We start from the raw sequence: 21066 nt of genomic DNA, 5'->3' as shown, positions 1-21066 counted from the left end.
GAGGAGTGGTTTAGAAAATGTCAGGTTTCTTGCCAGACTCCTTACATCGTCCCCTAACCTACTTTTGGTATAATGGAAATTGATGTGTTGAGGTTAAGATAAAATATAGCAGTATTGATGGTATCTTTTTAAAAAGTCATTTATTTATCTTTGGCTGCACTGAGTGTGTTGTTTTGTGCGGGCTTTCTCTAGCTGCAGCGAGCCGGGGCTGCTCTCTAGCTATGGTGCGCGGGCTCCTCATTTTGGTGGCTTCGCCCCTGGCAGAGCACCAGCGATAGGCGCCCAGGCTTCGGTAACTGCGGCACGCGGGCTTCGTTGCTCCCAGGCATGCGGGATCTTCCTGGACAAGGGATTGAACCCGTGTCCCCTGCATTGGCAGGTGGATTCTTACCTATTGTACCACCAGGGAAGTCCCTACTGGTGGTGTCTTTAAAAGTCTTAACGCTGTCCAGACTTTCTTGTCAAGGTTTGCTTTTTCTGAAGGCAAGGGTGTCTTAGCTGTGCGTTTCATACAGACAGAAATCTAACACCATAAAACCCTCCGCTTGTATCGTCAGACACGTGAGAGACCCCTGGACAGCAAGTTTCCTGGGTCACGGACTTGGGGCATCAGTGAATAATTAGGACATAGCATCCCCAGAAATATAACAAATGTAAAGCGGAGTCTGGTGGCTTTGCTGTATTTTTAAAATCTATTTAAAAACAAAAAAATCTCAATGTATTTAGTCAACTGCACACTTCAGCCTGGTGCCCAGGGCAGAAAATGGCAACATTTTATTTTATATAACTGGGCTCCTTGAGCAGAAACATGAAGGCCTCCAAAGGGAAGCTAGGAGATGCATATATATATATGTATTTTTTTTTCCAAGTTCAGTATCAAATGTTTATTTTTCTTTTGACTGGCAGGCCATGAACTATAATTACTACTATTCATTGAATGCCTGGCTGTTGCTGTGCCCTTGGTGGCTGTGTTTTGATTGGTCGATGGGTTGCATCCCCCTCATTAAGTCCGTTGGGGACTGGAGGGTGATTGCTCTGGCAGCGCTCTGGTTCTGCCTAATTGGCCTGATACGCCAAGCCCTGTGCTCTGAAGACAGCCACAAGAGAAGGTAAGAGGCCGAGCTGAATTTTAACTTCCACACTGGGTGGAGTCTGAGCATGTTGCTAAATCCAGCACCGCGGATTATCATAATGATTTTGTGCAAGGACGGGTGTTTCAGTAGAGATGCTCACGTCTGGGCAGGATGAGCTCTGTCCACTCGGAATCCATGGCTGGCTTCAACTCAAGGGGAGTGGACTGGAGGGGGCGCCTGATGACTGCTTCATCTCCCCGCCCGCCCCCCGCAACCGTGATGTTGCATTTTGAGATCCTTCTCGCCATAGGTGGTAAAGAGTAATTTATGGTCTGAACGGAGAGTGTAACTGATGTGTGTTGTGCCCATCATTTCACAGTTCCCCTTCAGAAAGCCCTAGTGGATGTGACAGCGATTCCTTCTCTTGTTATTTGTACAAAATAAGCTGCCACCCCAGAGAGACTCTTATTTCTCACCAAAAAAAAAAAAAAAAGCAGGAGGTGGGGGGAGGGAAGGGTATTGAGGAAATAATTGGGAGGAAAAACCTGTTCTGGGGAAAAGAAAACTATTTAAGATGATTTCCTTTAGGCATAAGTGTTTCTGGAATGAGATGAGTAATTTCTCAAAGTAAATTCAGTTCTGAGTTTACCCTGTGCCTTAAATCGGTTCGTAATTCTAAAGGGTGACACACCTCTGTCCCAATTCGCTGTGCGTGTGCCAGCGGGAATTTTCTAACACTGCAAGCACAGGTTTGTGGGAAGGAGCTATCAGATTTGACCGGCCTTCTTTTTGTTTGGTTTTTAATTTTGTTGAAGTGTAGTTGAGCTGCAACGCTGTGTTTAGTTTCTTTATACATCTGTGTGTTGCTTTCATAGTCTTCTCCATTACCGTTTATCGCTGGATTTTGAAGATAGTTCCGTGTGCTGTGCAGAAGGACCTTGCTGTTTGACCCAGCCTCTGATTCATCCTCTTAACATCACCTGGGACTCTGGGAATGCTTACCTGCTTCCATAAGTGTCCCGCTGCTCTCAGCTTTCTTTTTGCTCAACTGAAATTTATGCTGGAGCATCCCCAAATGATACGAGTTTATTTCAGATCTTGTAAAGTTTAAACCAGTTAAGTGACATTACATCCTGTTAAAGATCAGGAGACTAAATTGGACTAACTGGGACCAATATCCCAATTAGCCCAATTGGGATACTGTAGGTGTTGAGCTATTTGACTCCGACATGGTTTGAGATATAGTTAGAAGCAGGCAACTTCATAAGACCTCGCTAAGTAATCATTCTAACTTTATTCATGTGAATGTGAGGACTTCTAAGATTTATTCTTATGCTTGATGCTAAGATTTTTCTGTCTTATCTTAATGGTCCTCGGTTAGACCCTCTACTGATGCCTCTTCTTAATTGCTGGCATGAAAAAAAAAGAGAAAAAAGGGAAGGGGCGTCTTTATCATGGATTTCATATAGAGTAGAATACTTTTCTTGAAAATTCTAAAAGTAGCCATTCTAACTACTTCTCGTCTTCCAGGATCCTCACGCTGGGCCTGGGACTCCTCATTATCCCATTCCTTCCCGCAAGTAACCTGTTCTTCCGAGTGGGCTTTGTGGTGGCCGAGAGGGTCTTGTACCTCCCCAGCGCCGGCTACTGCATGCTGCTGACGTTTGGATTTGCAGCGCTCAGTAAACACACGAAGAAAAAGGTATTGGCCCGGTGAGGTGGGTGCCGTTCCTGACCAAGACGATGGGTAGGTTTTACTAATGACATTTCCCATATCCCTCTCTTCTTAAGAAATTGATTGCTGCTCTCATCCTGGGAATTTTATTCCTAAACATGCTGAGATGTGTGGTTCGCAGCAGCGAGTGGCGGAGTGAAGACCAGCTTTTCCAAAGCGCCCTGTCTGTGTGTCCTCTCAATGCCAAGGTATGTTGGCTGCCACGTTTTTAAGTTTGACAGCGGAGTGAGGAGAATCTGGAATATGACCTTGGTCATAGACTTGGAGGTTTTCTTTTTCATTCTTTTTTTTTTCCCTTACATGATCTTGACAAAGTTTACTACAATTACACTTTAGGCAAAATAATTAAAAAGGAATCATTAAAACCAGACAATGTCAGGGAAACAACATGTTTCTTAAACATGTTTCTATTCATCTTCCAGTTGGTCCAATCATGGATCGAGGTGGTGGCAGGGTGGGCAACTCCATGCATTCAGGCTCAGGTCTGGGGAGACCCATAGTCAGACCTCTTAGAGCACACTTTTTGAAACATGCACTCCAGCTTCCTCCAGTCTATAACTGGAAGATGATAATACCTACCAGCGGACAGCAGTTTGGTTTAGGAATTTAAGGATGCTCTGTGGGGTGCAGTACGCACGTTTCTATCACCTGTGGCTTCTCTGCCTAGAGTTGTTTTTGCCAGATTAGGTAAAAATAAAATGCATAGACTCTAAAATTGGCAGTGTTCTTGTTGACACGGTCTGGTAGGAATTTGTTTCACTTGTATCCTTGATGAACTCCATCTCTTCGCTTACCCAGCTGTGCATCTTTGGGCAAAATGGTTTTGAACATTGAACGCCCTTATCTGTAACAAGGAGGGGGACCATGGCTGTCCCCTGGGCTTGTCGTGAGGCCTTCATGAATGTGGTCTCTGAAATGCCCTGACATGGTACTTAGAACATGGTAAGTGCTCAAGAAATGTTTGTTTTCGTAGGCTCCTTTTTAGTATTGGCTGTCCCGTTACATGAAAAGAAGGGAGTGATACTGGCTCAAAATGGGAGGCCAAGGAGTCAGGTGAGAATATTTTCTCTTAGGGCTTCCCAGGTGGGGCTAGTGGTGAAGAGCCCTCCTGCCAACCCAGGAGACATAAGAGACTCAGGGGTTCAATCCCTGGGTTGGGAAGATCCCCTGGAGAAGGGCATGGCAACCCACTAAGTATTCTTGCCTGGAGAATCCCATGGACAGAGGAGCCTGGTGGGCTGCAGTCCATAGGGTCGCAAAGAGTTGGACGCGACTGAAGCGTCTTAGCATGCATAGATCATTATGTGATTAATAATGGTGTCTTTCGGTGTCATCAGGATTGGAACTTCCTCAGATGCTTAAAAGCGATCCTCTTTGGAGCAGGGTCAATAAAAGCACCATGAAGTTCTATATCATTTCCACATTCTATGCTTAAGAGAAAGCAGTGATTTCAGGCAAAACTATATGAAGAAATCTAATGAATAGCTGATGTCTTACTGTGACCCTGCAGTGAAGGATAGTATTATATAAAACGTGTTGACTCTTTGTTTGTCTTTCCCTTGGTTTGAAAAAACTTGTTCATGTTTTATAGTTAAGAGGCTTAGATAAAAGAGTGAATTACTTCAGTCTTTTATTGTCTGTTTGATTTGCTGACCTAACCATTTATGTTATGCTACTGAAAGTAAATCAGCCTGTGATTTAATTTCATAAATGTTAATAGATTTGCTTTGTTTTTACTTTTCTGTTTGAATAGCAGTAATTACCCCTTCTATTTTACTTCTTCCCCAGAAGGAACTCACATTTCTTTGTAGAGGCTCTGTCATTAATTTCCATTATCCTCCCTTGAAGGCTTTTAGAGAAAGGTTATTATGTTCCTTAATTTTCCAAATGTGAGAGACTGAAGCATAGAAGGACGGAGCTGATGGTATCTGGGTTAGTAACTCAGGTGGTAGGTAGAGACCGGGTATAGTCCTGCACCCAGCTTACCCTGGGGAACAAGCAGGGATGGGACCGTGTGATGTCTGAGCCCACACGGCTGCCCCAGTGAGTGACTTCATATATCACAGGCTAGAAAACTCAGGGGCTGTGCAGACAGACACGCACACAATCATGTGCCTGTGTGTGCAGTTTTTGCCTTTAAATTTAAGACATACACATAAGATCTCATCTTCAAAGTGCACCCAATAGTGACAAGCCTCTCCAGGAACATTTTTTAGTGATGCCATTCAGTATGGGGCTTCCCTGGTGGCCCAGACAGTAAAGAATCTGCCTGCAATGCGGGAGACCTGGGTTCAGCCCCTAGTTTGGGAAGATCCCCTGGAGGAGGGCATGGCAACCTCCTCCAGTATTCTTGCCTGGAGAATCCCCATGGACAGAGGAGCCTGGCGGGCTGCAGTCCATAGGGTCACAAAGAGTCAGACACAACTGAGCAACTAAGCACATTTAGTATTTATGAGCAAGATAGAGTTGGTTTTTTGTTTGTTTGTTTTGGGTTTTTTGTTGTTGTTTTACTTGGCACGATAAATTGAAGTGTATTAAAATTCTCTACACTTCTTTTTTTTTTTTTCTTGGAAAAAAGGTTGATTTCAGGGAAGAGATCTCCTTTAGGATGATTTCATTTGACTCTGTTGCACGAGATGCATTTTCTGCACTCGTTCCACTTTCTATCCATTGACTGTTAATTTAGCAGTTGGCACTATGCTGTAGACCAGGCCCAGATTTACAAATGCGACTCGGTGCTGAGCCTGGTCAGGCATTGGAATTACCCACAGTGCCTTGCATCTGGTAGGAACTTGTGATATTAGTGACTGAACTGAGCCAAATAGAAATTAAATTCCTACTACAGATGAGATACCAAGTATCTGATTATACTTGCAGCCATTCTTCGTTTTCGAGGCTTGAAAGTATGAGGCATTTTATATCAATCCTGGGATACAATGCTAAGTTTGTTTAGCTATGAAAGGGATCATTTACCACAATGAGGTATTTCCTTAAGGATGAGGCAGGGTGGGTTATAGGACTTTTATGTGGTTAAAACATTTTAACATCAAGTGTTAACAGGAAATTTGAAACCGCTGTGTTGAATGTGCCTTCTTCCCTTACGGATGCTTTCACTTCGTTTGTATTTACATATCCTTGACCAGGGGTCTTATCTGTGGCTTCTGTGCTGGTTCGTTGCCTTGGCGTATGAATCACAAAGGCTGGAGGGAAGGTTCAAGGATCAGCAGACTTTTTCAATCCTTTACATTCCATGGAAACAAAAATCATTCTTTAAACTCTGTTTTAAGTAAACTGTTCCTGAGCGTTTTGCTTTGGTTTTTCAAGTGGGTTTTCTGTTCAAATATGTCCCTGCATATAACCCATAGGATAAGGCTGGCCTCTGAGTAAGCCTGTTCTGCAGTCGTAATTATGGGCTTCTAGGCGGCTCTCTGATCTTTAACTGGTTCCACTGACTTCCCTGCAGTCTGATTCTGCAGAGGCACCCTCCTCCCTCCGCTGATTTCCTGGTCTAACAGAACAGTGGCTCTACTGCAGAGGGCAGTTCAGCTCTTTGTCTGAGCATTTGACTGAGAAAACAGAATTTCCCAGGAAGTGGCAGGAGCTCGCTGAGTTGAAGTCTGTGTAGGAGCTGTCTTTGTATTCTGGGGACCATAGGCACGTCCACATTCGCAGGTTGGAGCCTCCCTTTGTGTGCAGGACAGGAGTGAAGTTAACACTTCCAGCCTGGGCCTGGGACTGGGACTGGGACAAGCCCCAAATCAAACCATTTAGAGCACACTTTCCCAAACCCAGGATCCAGCCATAGCCTCCTCCAAGCTATAACTTGAAGATGGTAATACCTATGGATAGACAGTAATTTAGTTCGGGAAGTTTAAATTATATAGCGTGCTGCACAATATTACACATTTCTGTCACCCATGATTTTCTTGTTTTCTGATTCCTTGTGCGCAAGGAGATAAAAATAGAAATATAGACTTTAAAATTGGGAGTTAAAAAACAAATCTCTGCTACATACGTGCTTAAAGAATATCGCACTGTTCTATACCCTTCTAGAAATAGTAGTATCTTTTGAAGACGATTGATAAGGCAGGATGTGGTTAGACTTTTAGAAGGGCTTTTGAATGCTCAGATATAATGCTACTTGACTGTACTCAAACCATTATTGTAATTCACTACATATCAGTCCACTGTTGTTGTTCAATTGCTAAGTCATGTCCAAAGCTCCGTGACCCCATGGACTGTAGCACACCAGATTCCTCTGTCCTCCACTGTCTCCCGGAGTTTGCTCAAATTCACGTCCGTTGAATCAGTGATACTATCTAACCATCTCATCCTCTGCTTTCCTCTCCTTCCCCCATCCCCAACTCTGCGACCAACCCCTTTGCCACCCTGTGAACTGGGGCCCACTAGGATCCTCACCATGAGATTCTCCTGGCAGGAATACTGGAGTGGATTGGAATTTATTCCTCCGGGGGACCTTCCTGACTCAGGTCGAACCTGTGTCTCTTGCATTGACAAGTGGATGCTTTACAACTGAGCCACTTGGGAAGCCCTTATATCGGTCCACTAGGGCTACCATAACAAGACACTTGCGTGGCTTAAACAGTAGAAGCTTATTTTCTTACAGCTCTGGAGGCCCGAAGTCCAAGACCAAGGCATCAGAGGGCTGGCTTCTTCTGAGGCCTTTGTCCTTGGCTGGCAGACTTCTTGCTAAAACCTCACGTGGTCTTCCTGTGCCTTTCCTCTGCGTGCGGGCATCCCTGGTGTTTCACTGTGTGTCGCCATTTCCTCCTCTCATAAGGACACCATTCAGATTGGATTAGGGCCTGAAGAACCTCGTTTCAACTTAAGGACCTCTTTAAAGACCCCATCTTTCAATTCAGTCACATTCTGGGGTACGAGGGGCTAGGACTTCAACATGAACTTTACCGTCACAGTGCAGCCTGTAACACCCCAAAAAAGCATTATTTTACCTGAAGAGAAGCAGCAGAGTGAGTGAGTGGGTCTAGAAGTTGCCTTGAGCAGCTGGCCCGTCTTCACCTGGCCCCCTCAGACATGGGTGTGATGCAGGGGGAAGAGACACAGGCTTTGGAGCCTGGGTTCAAATCCAGCACCACAACCTTGGGTAAGACGCTTAGTGACAGCGAAGCAGCGCGTCAGCACCTGCAAGTCGCCTGTTACTGTCTCTGTCAGCATGCAGCGTGCATTTCTGTAGCATCATCTTCTCTGAGACTCCTGTTGACCTTTACATTGTACGCCTCCAAAAAGAACGTTTGATGATGGAGAAATACTTTTGACCCGTTTCCCTGATGGCTCAGCGGTAAAGAATCCTCCTGCCAATGCAGAAAGGAGATGCAGGAGACATGGGTTCAATTCCTGGGTCAGGAAGATCCCCCCGGGGAAGGAAATGGTAACCCACTCCAGTATTCTTGCCTGGGAAATCCCATGGACAGAGGAGCCTGGTGGGCTACAGGGGGAGGAGCGACCATGGAGTCGCCAAAAATGTCGGACACGACTGAGCGACTAAACAACAACAACAGTCCTTTGCTTTCAGTTAGAAGGTATGATGGGCCTCCCAGGTCCAAACAAAGAAGCCTGGCAGCTGACAGCCAAGTTTTTCCTCTCTTTTCAGGTTCACTACAACGTTGGCAAAAACTTGGCTGATAAAGGCAATCAGACCGCGGCCATCAGATATTACCGGGAAGCGGTGAGGTACTGCGAGCGGCTTATCTCGCAGAAGACGTGCCGTTTTTACAGTATCTGTGTCTTATTGTAACTTGCTAGCACTAAAAACCTGCCCCCGCGAGGACCCTGACTTTAGGTTTGCCAGTGCCTGAGAGCTGGGTGAAGACTGCGGGCTTGGTTTCTTTTTCCACTTCCAGATTAAATCCCAAGTATGTCCATGCCATGAATAATCTGGGAAACATCCTGAAAGAGAGGAACGAGCTTCAGGAAGCGGAGGAGCTGCTGTCGTTGGCTGTGCAGATACAGTAAGCATCCTCTTATAATTGTGTTCACGGCAAGGACGGGCGCTCCTGCCTCCTGGGGGCTGACGCTTTCTTTTTGCCTCGTTCACCTTCCAGGCCAGACTTTGCTGCCGCATGGATGAATTTAGGCATTGTACAAAACAGCCTGAAGCGGTTCCAAGCCGCGGAGCAAAGTTACCGGACAGCGATCAAGCACCGGAGGAAATACCCGGATTGTTACTACAACCTGGGGCGTTTGGTGAGCTTGCGGTACTCTGCGGCTGCGGAGGAAAAGCATGATTTTGTTTCCCTCTTTACACAGTTATCATTGTAACGTCTGTTTGGTACTTGCCCTCTTAGTGAAGTGAAAGTCGCTCAGTCGTGTCCGACTCTTTGCGGCCAGAAGACTGGAGTGGGTAGCTTGTTTCTCTCTCCAGGGGATCTTCCCAACCCAGGGATCGAACCCAGGTCTCCCGCATTGCAGGCGGATTCTTGTCCTAGCACTATATCCTCCGTACTTTGGGGGAAGACAGAGATTGATCAGGAAGAATCTAGTCCAGCCTCATAGGATTGACTGTCACCAGGCAGAAGAAAGTGATTAGGTCATTTGAAATATTGTATTACTTCAGATGGGATTTTACAAGCAAAACTGATGAAACATTCAAGTGGAAAAAATAGGAATCCACCTGGCAATGCAGGGGACACGGGTTCGATCCCCTGGTCAGGGAAGATCCGACAGGCCACAGGGCAACTGGCTTAGTTGCCACAACTGCTGAGCCCTGAGCTCTAGAGCCAGGGAACCACAGCTGCTGAAGCTCACTCACCCTGGAGCCTGTGCTGGGCAACAGGAGAAACCACGGCAGTGAGAAGCCCACGCCCCAGAACTAGAGAGATGCCCCCACTCACCGCAGCTAGAGGAAAGCCTTAACAGCCATGAAGACCCAGCACAGCCAAAAATAAATACATAATTTCTTTAAACGACACTTTAAAAAAAAGTGAGAATAGCGACACCCATTCTTGCCCTGTACATCTTATGAAGTCCTTTCACAGGCGTTTATCTCAGTTGAAGGCAGCTATTTGATTTCCTAATATGTGGGTTTTTTTTTTTTAAAGCTCTAATTAGAGAGCAAGCCAACTCGAATTAGCCAAGTTTAAGAGATCATAAAGGCAACAGGTTAAACTAAGGAGTAAATTACAATTTTTAAAGTCCCTTTGTGCCCTGTAAAATGGTGTTCCAAGGGGTTACTTCCTGATAAACATTGGCTTCTCTGTTTTTTAAAACACGGATAAAAACTGAAATTTAAAAAAACAAACCCATAATGTGATTTCTGAGCTTTCCTTTTCTCCTGTCTCAAGGGACGGTTCCCTGGGTTTTTACAGGGAACCACCCCTCACCCCCATAAAAGAAAGCTCAGGAGCCCACAAAAGGGCTTTGAGATTATTTAATGGAAATTTTGGTTACTAACCCACTCCAGTATTCTTGCCTGAAAAATTCCATGGACAGAGAACCCTGGGAGGCTACAGTACTTGGGTTGCAAAGAGTCAGACACAACTGAGTGGCCAACACATACACACTCACACACACACACACACACACACACACACACACACACACACACTCACACACAAATAATCTGGTCCTGTGTATCGTTTTCTTGGAGAGAAGAGAGACAGTACAACTTCTCTATAATGATATCAGTAGAGATCAGAAAATCCAATCACATATAACGCAGGTTAGATTCTTACAAAGTTCATGAAATGAGAAGAGGTCTGGAAACAAGTTGGCTATTATCCAAATACCTGCCTTGGTGGTTATGGCAGAGATTACTGTTTACTGTGTCTACACCAGGACTTGCATTGACATAGTATTCTTGAGATCCACATGAATTCTTCTTTGTTTTTTCCCCAACTATGGTTCATTACAGAATATTGACTATGGTTCCCTGCGCAGTACAATAGGACCTTGTTGTTTATCCACTGTCTGTGTAATAGTTTGTATATGCTAGTTCCAAACTCCCAATCCGTCACTCCCCCAGCCCCCACTGAATTCTTTGATTCTTTTTTGTTCCTCTTTTTTGGAGGCAGCTCTTTTGCTTCTCATTATTGTTTGTGAAGTGAGTGTATCTGCCTGGAGTCCTGGGTTAATACTTTAAAGCTCTAATACTTAGCAGTCTTCTTCCTTCCTGCAATAGCTACCGGTCGCTGCCGTTCCTTGGGGTTTGCGAAACTGAGAATTTATGGTAAATGAGCCAAGTTAACGTTCAAAGAAAGGAAGATGGAATATAAACTAGAGGATTCTAGCACTGTGCTCCAGGTCCTGGGACTCATCCCCTCTCTCACGCAGAAGATCATCCTACTCTTCACTGGATGGAAACCTTCTGCCACTCTGTGTATTGTTTACTAATTATGCTGCCGTGAAGTAATCTTCATGCATTCTCTCCTGCCAGCTGTTCTTGCTTATTTAAAGATTTTGTCCTCTATTGTGGTTTAATTATCTAGCTTTTGCCTGCTTGACAGCTTAAAAGCATTAAGAGCTTAATTTTTAAAAGCTCAACCAGTATATTTATATATCAGCAAATAATAGGGACTTACCGTAAGAGTTTCTGTTTGGAAAAAAAATCCTCCGTAGTCACTCTTTAGTAGTGGGAGACAGAAATGTGTTTTGATGTCTGGATCCAGATAAGAAGGGAATATAATGAAGTTCCCATGTGACATAGGAAGTGGGAAAGAGCTGGATTATTTGGGACCCTGGTCTCCTGCACTGCAGGCGGATTCTTCACAGTGTGAGTCACCAGGGAAGCCCTTACTTGGGACACATCACTGATAGTAGAGAACTATGGTAATGGTGATGGGACACAGTTCACTGTGCAAGGACTGACTGTATCAGTCTGGAGCCATTCAGGAAAACCAAAACCATGCTAAGTATGTTAGAGAAGATTCAGTACAAGGAACGGGTTATACAGCTGTTGGAAAAACACTTGTGGAAAAATGATATTAACTCGGGGAGTAAAAGGAAACTGCGTGGGGTTAGGGGGACAAGCGGGATGAGGTGGTGCCCCCATGGAAGGCAGCACATCTCAGGAATTATCATTACCCGAAGACTGAGATGTGAGACGTGAGAGCTGGACTATAAAGAAAGCTGAGTGCCAAAGAATTGATGCTTTTGAACTGTGGTGTTGGAGAAGACTCTTGAGAGTCCTTGGACTGCAAGGAGATCCAACCAGTCCATCCTAAAGGAGATCAGCCCTGGGTGTTCATTGGAAGGACTGATGTTGAAGCTGAAATTCCAATACTTTGGCCACCTGATGTGAAGAGCTGACTCATTGGAAAAGACCCTGATGCTGGGAAAGATTGAAGGCAGAAGGAGAAGGGGACGACAGAGGATGAGATGGTTGGATGACTTCACTGATTCAATGGACATGAGGTTGAGTCAACTCTGGGAGTTGGTGATGGACAGGGAGGCCTGGTGTGCTGCAGTCCATGGGGTTGCAAAAAGTTGGACACGACTGAGCAACTGAACTGAAGACTGAGATGGTGATAGAACAACCACAAAAAAAAAAAAAAAAAGAACCACCACAGTCCAGCCCTGAGACTGGAGGAGGGCACATGACCACTGTAGAGATGCTGCCAATGATAATAAGGAAGGAGAGAGCGAGAATGAGGGACAGGGCTACTCCTTGTCCAACCATCTGATCATCACTTGTGACTCCTATTGGCAAAGACTTAACTGGGAGGAGCCAAATAGCAAAGCACCCTGGGAAATGTAGTTTGCAGAGCATAGAAAGCTCAGCATGAGTATTAGGAAAATAATGTGCTTATTTACTTGTTTACTTCCTGGATGAGTAGTTCTTATTAAATCACCATTTTTATCTGTTTCACTTAAAGTGCTTGTTCACTTTGTATAGATGCTATAAAGGCAAGTGTGTAAAAGTAAGTGTTAGTCGCTCAGTCGTGTCCACTCTTTGTGACCCCATGGACTATATAGCCCACCAGGCTCCTCTGTCCATGGGATTTTCCATGCAAGAATACTGGAGTGGGTTGCCATTCCCTTCCCCAGGGGATCCTCCCAACCCAGGGATCAAAGCTGGGTCTCCTGCATTACAGGCAGATTTTCTACTGTCTGAGCCAGTTCAAGGCAAAATAAGAGTAAATGTTAATCTGGTTCAGTCAGGTGTTACTCTTTAATAAATAGTAATAAATAATAAAATACGTAAAGAATGTTCATGTAACGAAGTTATGCTAGTTTTCCTGAGTGCTTTAGAAAGAATGTCACTATGAGTCTTGTCCATGTGACTCAAATGCATGTTACTTGCTGGAGAGAATTGGCTGAGAAATCAATGGAATATCAAATATAAAGAGGAAATTAACTGTTGATATAATTGACTTCCCTGATGGCTCAGATGGTAAAGCATCTGCCTACAATGCGGGAGACCTGGGTTCCATCCCTGGGTCGCAAGGATCCCCTGGAGAAGCAAATGACAACCCACTCCAGTACGCTTGCCTGGAAAATCCCTATGAGTCTTGTCCATGTGACTTAAATGCGTGTTAGTTGCTGGAGAGAATTGACTGAGAAATCAATGAAATATCAAATATAAAGAGGAAATTAAATGTGATATAATTAGGCAACCTAAATTATTTGAAGTTTTTTAACTTTACATATTTCCTCATTTAAGGGCTAAACTACTTTAACCAGAGTTCTGAGTCTCATGGGAGATTTCAACAACATCTTTAGCAAATGGATATTGACAGATATTTCCGTAATTCATTCAACATTTCTTTTTCTGGCATAAGATGTCACCTGTTTGCCGTGTGGGTCACAGGGCAAGTCACAGTGTTTCTGTTGTCTAAGGAAAAGACAGACTTGATGGTAAATAAGGAAAGCGCCTTAAATTCTGATAAATTGTCATCACGTGCACTTTGTTTGCAGTTAAAGGAACCATGTTCATTCAGTTGAGATGTGCATTTGAACTGAATTAGAGAGGGCCAGGTAAAGAATCCACCTGCAATGTGGGAGACCTGGGTTTGAACCCTGGGTTGGGAAGATGCCCTGGAGATGGCAACGGCTACCCACTCCAGAATTCTGGCCTGGAGACTTCCATGGACTGTATAGTCCATGGGGTCGCAAAGAGTGGGACATGACTGAGCGACTTTCACTTTCAGAGAGGGCCAGAGGGTCACCTGCTAAAAACGCCCATCACATTCCCTCCGCGTGCTTTTATTAACTATGTAAATTGAGAACTAGCCATTTTATATTCTGTTGTCAGTGTTAGCATTCTCTCTCAAAAGGCAGCAGTATATCATTCTCTCCTTCCTGAGGGAGGCAAACAGGCTCCAGATTGACAAAGGGGTTTACGTCCTTGCTTGAGACTTTTCCAGCGATTCATAAAATATGTCTGGTATACTCATAGTTTCATAGGATTGAAGGCTTAGATTGAGGCAGGAAGACCATTTTACACAAGGTGAGCTTGACACATGGAGCTTAATCACATTAAACGTTTTGTTTGCCATTTAAAATAATACCTTAAATAATACCTGGACTATATGAAGTCTTTCTAGAAAAATACTAATGATTTCGTTTTTTTCCTTACCTCTCCTCAGTAGTATACAACATAACGACACCTAGAATCACTAAGTTATGGGTTGTAGTTAAAAGGTTGTAGGCTGAGGAGCTAAACCACCTGGTCCCGTTCCCTGCTCTCCCATTTCTAGATGTGGAACTTTAGGCAAGTTACTTCCTCTTTGTGTGCCTCAGTTTACTTCATCTGTGAAATGGGAATAGTTCTCCTCATCCCTGAGATTTTTTGGAAAATTAAATGAGTTAATGTGAAAATTTGGAAGCTCGATACATGCAAGTTTGGTTTGGTCTAGGTTGGTTAGATCTTGGAAAGAGAAAGCAAAAGAGAATTGGAGTATTGATTGATTGCCAGGAGTCCATGCTTTCTTTTCAGTACGCAGATCTGAATCGTCACGTGGATGCCCTGAACGCGTGGAGGAACGCTACCGTGCTAAAGCCAGAGCACAGCCTGGCCTGGAACAACATGATCATACTCCTCGATAACACAGGTGCGGAGTAGTGATTCAGTCAGTCCCCAGTACTGCACCATTGGATAATTAAGGAATAGAGATGGGTTTTTTTAATAGTATGTTAGAGTTCTTTTTTTAACATGAAACTAGGATTCAGTATTTTGCATGGCAAATATAAAATCTAGAATATGGAGTTTCCTTTGACATACTGGAATATGAATGTTTGGGAAAGTGACCCTTTGCGTAGAGGTGGTGTAGAGTAATGGGGCCGGTGTGCACTAACATCTCATTTCATCTTAAGCCTGTCATGTGACAACGGGCCTCATCTAGGATGCTAGAGGTTCCCAGAAACGAGTAAGGATGCCTTCCAGGCTTATAAAATGGACGGTGCTGAGTCCATGCTCTAAAGTTCATGGATGGTACCCAAAGGAGATGCCCTCAAACTTACCCTCAGAGATCCTTATTTTTGATACAATGATAATAATAAACTTGATGACCTGGTTTTCTTAGCATGTGGGAGACTGGATCAGTTGGAAGTTTCTCTATTCCCCAGTTTAAAAAATCTAACCATCCCATAAGAAATGATAGTTTTCATTTGGCAGAATTTAAAGCTAGTCAGCCATCTGTACAGTGTGGAGAGAGAAATGCACTTGTTTCTAAAGGAAGTGTAGAATGTGAGCTTCAATACTATAAATATTCAGTTATTAAAGGGTTGCTGGGATATTCTTATTCTGCAGGCTTGTTTGCTCCTATTTGGGTAGACCTGGTATCTGGGGGGAAATTAAAATTAGATTTTACATGCTGTGACAGAATTTAATCCAAAACTGTTAGTATATTATATCAAAATTGTGCTGGACTGCCATGGCTTTGCAGCTGGTAGGTCCTGTGTGTGTGTGTGTGTGTGTGTGTGTGTGTGTGTGTGTTGTGTGTGTTGTGTGTGTGTGTGTTGTGTGTATGTTACATGTTCCATATTTATTTCATTACAAAGTTTACTCATAATTTTACATTATGCACAAAAGCCTTGTTAATTAGACTAAAACACTACTACAGTGCAAACGTGTTTTTTGAGTTTTCCATTTTTCACTCATAGGTAATTTAGCCCAAGCTGAAGCTGTTGGCAGAGAGGCCCTGGAATTAATACCTAATGATCACTCTCTGATGTTCTCCTTGGCAAACGTGCTGGGGAAGTCCCAGAAATACAAGGTGTGTAGACCCCAGGCCGTGATTTCTTGCACTGAATGCCAGCAGCTGACAGGAACCATAAACGTAACTTCTGCCCAGTTAAGTTGAGAACGCGGCCCGAGCCGTGCTAGCCGCATACCAGCGTGGCTTAGTCTGTCTGCATCCTGGAGAAGCTGCCCGAGAGGTGCCTCTGTGGCCCCAACTCCACATGGTTTCTGGCCCTCAGATGTGGGAGGGAGGAGAGGCCCATGAGTCCTGGCGGACTCCCCAGCCCCTTCCCCAGCACAGAGCAGTGACGCTGTCCTGGCAGTGGGGCTGGTGGTCTTTGCACAGAAAGAATACTGGTCCAAGGCGAGATAGGATTGGTTCTTCCTGCTTCCAGGTTTCTCCTCACCTGCAGGAAGTTACAGATTGCCTGCAAAGCCCTAGAAATTTCTGACCAATGAAAACTGATTCAGCTGTGTGTAACTGGGCTCCCAGGAGAGGCCAGTAGACTGTGAGTCACAGGGCGCATCACTCCCTGTGTACTGAAGGGGACTCCGTTCCCAATGGCACTGATCTCAGACTTTAATTCTGTGTGTCAGAACCACCGAGGGAGCCTGTGAGATTACAAATGCTTATTCTTCCCCATGACTCAGTTGGGTAAGGTCAGCAAATAGGCATTTTTAACCAGCATCCTGGCCTCCTAACACAGATGTTACAGAAAACACACTTTTAGAAGCAACATCTTAGTCCTTTCATGAGAGAAGCACTTCCTTCCCGAATCAAGGACCGTACATGATTTTGATCGCACCAGGCCTAGAAGTACTCATTAATTCCCGTTTGTCCCATGTTATTTACTTCTCTTCAGCTCATGAGATAGCATTCAATTCAGTTCAGTTCAGTCGCTCAGTCATGTCTGACTCTTTGAGACCCCAACAACCTCAGAGATAGCATTGTCAGTATAATTTTCTGAAACAACACGCAGTTAAGATATTTCATGTATTTCTCTCCTTTTCGAGTTGAATACTCAGGGAGTTTCATAGCTTCAGTATACACTTTTGAATTTCTAGATTTTGCTGACCGATAACCTTTTAAGGGGTATCGTGTTTATTTTTTGCAAGTCTACCTGTGCAGAGGGGACCCAGTTGTAGCTGTTTCTCCCCAATTCTCTCTGCTTATTTTCTCCAACTGACTGGGCTGCTTCTGGGTTCCCCAGGGGGTTGTGGGTTCTTTGGGGAGGTTACCCAGACCCCACCTCCTAACCTGGAGAATCCCGGAGATGAGTTCACCGATGGTGACCGGATGTGACCCTTCCACAGGTATTCTCAGAGCCCAGCGCTTTCCTGCTTTGACCTTTGTTCATCCTCCCCTGCACCCTGAACTAGCTGCTTGCTTGATGTGGCAGGATTCCCGCCACTTCTGGGAGGCAGGTGGCAGAGTCCTTAGCGTATTCATCCTCTTTTCGGCCACTGTCCTGACTCCGCTGTCACCTTTGCTCCGTCACACCCTGCAGTGGGTCACCGTTCCCAGCCTCTTCTCAACACAGCGTGGCCCTGCTGGGCCTCCTCAGTGTTGGGAGGAGGATCTGGTGGAACAGAAAGAGCACGTTCAAAGTTTGAAAACCACAGGCGATGAAACTGTGCATGAAACCTTTGCATTGCGTGCCATACCTTATCTTGTATGTGTTTCATCTTCTAGGAATCCGAAGCTTTGTTCCTCAAAGCAATTAAAGCTCATCCAAATACAGCAAGTTACCATGGCAATTTGGGTAAGGAAAATTTTCAACTTGAATCATACGGGAATTCTATATAATCTTAGTGATATTGGGCTTCCCTGGTGGCTCAGCTGATAAAGAATCCACCTGTGATGCGGGAGACCTGGGTTCCATCCCTGGGTTGGGAAGATCCCCTGGAGAAGGGAAAGGCTGCCTACTCTAGTATTGGCCTGGAGAATTCCATGGACTGTAGAGTCCATGGGGTTGAAAACAGCTGGACACGACTGAGCCACTTTCACTTCGTGAAATAGGTACATTTTTGTAAAATCACTTGGGAGAGTTGTTTTTCAAATCTAGCGTGTGTTGGCCTTGGTGAACTGAGAATTGCTTTGGAAGTTTGCAGTCTGACCTGTGTGTGCTTGCCTTTTCTGTAGTGGACCTTCCTTCTAACCTGGTCTTCCTTGCATTCGTATGTTCTCTGCCTTGACTAAGAATGCATTTACAGTGATCTATACCCTAGAATTCCTTTCTTCTATTTTTATATCCCAGTAATTCAGATTTTTAAAAATAACTATTTGGCTGCATTGAGTCTTAGTTGCTTCTCTCTAGAGGTAGCATGCAGGCTTGGTTGCCCTGGGGCATGTGGCTGCACTGCAAGGCAGATCTTAACCACTGGGCCACCAGGGAAGTCCCAGTAATTCAGATTTTTAGAACAAGGCTTGTTGATATTTGGAAGGCTCAGTCATGTGAATGTTTTTCCTACCAAATCTCTTCCCTATAGATTCTGTAGCTTCTCCTTGCAAAAAAAAAAAAAAAAAAAGTGATGAAGCATCAGTGGTTGCTGTACTGCTCACATCGAAAGTTCATTTTACTTAAAAAATCATTATAATCATCAGAGGCTTACTATTCTAATAAGTAGATTTATTTTACTGTCACTCTGTGGTCAGATCTCGATGTGAGAGCCCTGAATTCCAGCTGGCAACAAACAAGCTATGATGTTGCCAAAAGGTGTAAGGGAATCTTTATTAAATAAACAGCTGGTCTTGGGGCGTCCCTGGTGGCTCAGTGGTAAAGAATCCACCTGCCAGTGCAGGAGACAGGGGCTTGATCCTGGTCCCGGAAGATCCCGCATGCTGCAGAGCAGCGAAGCCCATGTGCCCACGACTACTGAGCCCATGTGCCCAGAGCCCGTGCTCTGCCGCAACGGAAGCCACAGCAACGGGAAGCCCATGCACTGCACTGAGGAGTGAGTGAGTGAAGCCGCTCAGTCATGTCCGACTCTGCGACCCCGTGGACGGTAGCCCACCAGGCTTCCCTGTCTGTGGGATTCTCCAGGCAAGAATACTGCAGTGGGGTGCCATTTCCTTCTCCAGGGCATCTTCCCGACCCAGGGATTGAACCCGGGTCTCCCGCATTGGAGGCAGATGCTTTAACCTCGGAGCCATCAGGGAAGCCCAAAGAGTAGCCCCCGCTTACTGTAACTAGAGGAAAACCCTTGAAGCCTCTAGGACCCGGCACAGCCAAAAATAAATAAATAAAAATTATTTTAAAAAAAGAAAAAAAAGCCGAACAGCTGGTCTTCTACATGGTGGCTTTGTGCTAAGTGGTGTGGCAGCCCAGCCCTATCCAGTCCGGCTTCCAGGAAATTTCAGGGCAGCATCACCAAACTTAAGGAACTTTTCTTTTACTTGTTTATGCAACACTGTTTCTGTTGGGAGATGGTTCAGAACCCCAGGAGTAACTGGGAATGGTTAAACGGATGATCACCAAGGGGTATGATTACAATAAATAAAGTTGGCAGTACAAACAGTATTGTTTTAAACAATGGTTTTGGAAAACTGCTTGCAGAGTTTCTGTTATATTTCTTTGTGCAAGTGGTTGGGAAGACAGCAAGTTATTCAGAAGCCTTTCCAATGAAATTGATCTCTTGCTATTTCAGCTGTGCTCTATCATCGTTGGGGCCATCTAGACTTGGCCAAAAAACACTACGAGATCTCTCTGCGGCTTGACCCGACAGCGTCGGGAACTAAGGAAAATTATGGTCTTCTAAGAAGAAAGCTGGAACAAATGCAAAAGAAAAACGTCTGATCCCTTTTCCTTCGTTTTTTGAGTTTGTGTGTGTGTGTGTGCATGAGGCAGATTGTCCATATCTCGTGCTTGCGTTTAACCATGTAAAGTCCTACATGTTGTTTACTTCATTGTTTTTTTTCCTGTGAAAACAAAGACCTGCAAAAAGATTATAGCACCAGCAATTTACTCTTGAATGCTTGATGTGGTTTTTGCATTGAAATTGTATTTTTTCAGACAATTCAAACATAACTTCTGAAAAGCCAAGAATAAAGTCTTTTTTAATTAAAAAGAAAAAGAGGAAAAAAATTATCTTGAGCGACTTACAGCAGAATTAAACCTGCTTTTGGAACGAGTCGTGTTGTATAGAGACTCATACTATTAAACATTGACTGTGAACAGAAAATGACAAACGGACTCCTACATTTATATAAATATCTAATGTGTCTGTATATTAGAATTTTTATTTAATGACAAGTAAATTAAGATTTTTGGTTTTTTAATTTTTTTTTCAAACAATATGCTATGTACTTCATTTGTAAGGAAATATTTATTTGTATTTTTATGTTTTGAACAGGGCAAATAATTGAATGAAGAGTGGAAATTTTAACATCTAGTATATTTACACTTTTTCCATAGGAAGAAATTCACTCCTCCAATATTTTTTGGATTCTTCAACTCGTGCTATTTGTAGCATGCAAAATTGTGTAGTATTCTACATAAACTGTCACTCTTAATGGAAAATTCAAGCTATGCTTTAGATAAAAACAGACAGCCTAATGTCTTTATTTTTGTTATATCCAGTATTAAGAGGGCTACACATCTACGTAAGTTGTGTTTTTATATGTGTAGCTGGAAAGCCGTTTCCCGTTTAGCTTCATAGAACCACAGTCTTATCCAAAAAATGCAAGAGGTAAACTTCCTCTCAAAAGGAACCACATTTGAGGAGTTTGTGATATTTTTAAGAACTGGTTAATTTATCATGTTTTATTGGGTCAGAATAATCATATTCATTTTGTTTTATTCTTCTGTATTTGCTGTTGACCTAATGATTTATGCAATCCGTGTAATTTCTTATGCAGTAAAATTATTACACAAACCAGTATAAAAGTGTCATATTGCCTCCTTAATAGCTGATTTTCAAGTTGCTTGGTTGGCCAAATGTTTGTTTGGATTTTTCCTTAAGATGTTATGGAAAAACTCAAATGAACATTTTGAACAACCTAATATTTGACTCTTGGTCTTCTTTCCTTAAACTGAAATCAAAGTGACCAATTCATTCTTTCTAGAATGTGGCTTCTATTTGGTTTTTGTTGTCATTGT

General features: G+C 43.8%; 1 protein-coding gene across 3 annotated transcripts in view; it reads left to right on the top strand.

Annotated features, from left to right (window-relative positions):
* The window catches only part of TMTC4 (transmembrane O-mannosyltransferase targeting cadherins 4), a 56236-nt gene extending 35383 nt beyond the window's left edge, over positions 1-20853 (top strand). For all 3 annotated transcript variants that reach the window (XM_042255040.2, XM_042255039.2, XM_015098258.4), the window contains 10 exons: positions 907-1109; positions 2604-2775; positions 2865-2996; positions 8441-8520; positions 8691-8798; positions 8892-9033; positions 14723-14837; positions 15889-16001; positions 17661-17730; positions 19616-20853. In XM_042255040.2, coding sequence (XP_042110974.1) covers positions 907-1109; positions 2604-2775; positions 2865-2996; positions 8441-8520; positions 8691-8798; positions 8892-9033; positions 14723-14837; positions 15889-16001; positions 17661-17730; positions 19616-19764 — 1284 coding nt within the window. In that variant the 3' untranslated portion in view covers positions 19765-20853. The remainder of the gene's footprint in view (positions 1-906; positions 1110-2603; positions 2776-2864; positions 2997-8440; positions 8521-8690; positions 8799-8891; positions 9034-14722; positions 14838-15888; positions 16002-17660; positions 17731-19615) is intronic.
* Positions 20854-21066: the final 213 nt, after the last annotated feature.

Source organism: Ovis aries, chromosome 10, assembly GCF_016772045.2.
Source record: "Ovis aries strain OAR_USU_Benz2616 breed Rambouillet chromosome 10, ARS-UI_Ramb_v3.0, whole genome shotgun sequence".
In the NCBI taxonomy this organism is placed as follows: Eukaryota; Metazoa; Chordata; class Mammalia; order Artiodactyla; family Bovidae; genus Ovis; species Ovis aries.
Note: the sequence above shows the minus strand (reverse complement) of the source record. Positions and strands in the feature narration are given on the sequence as shown.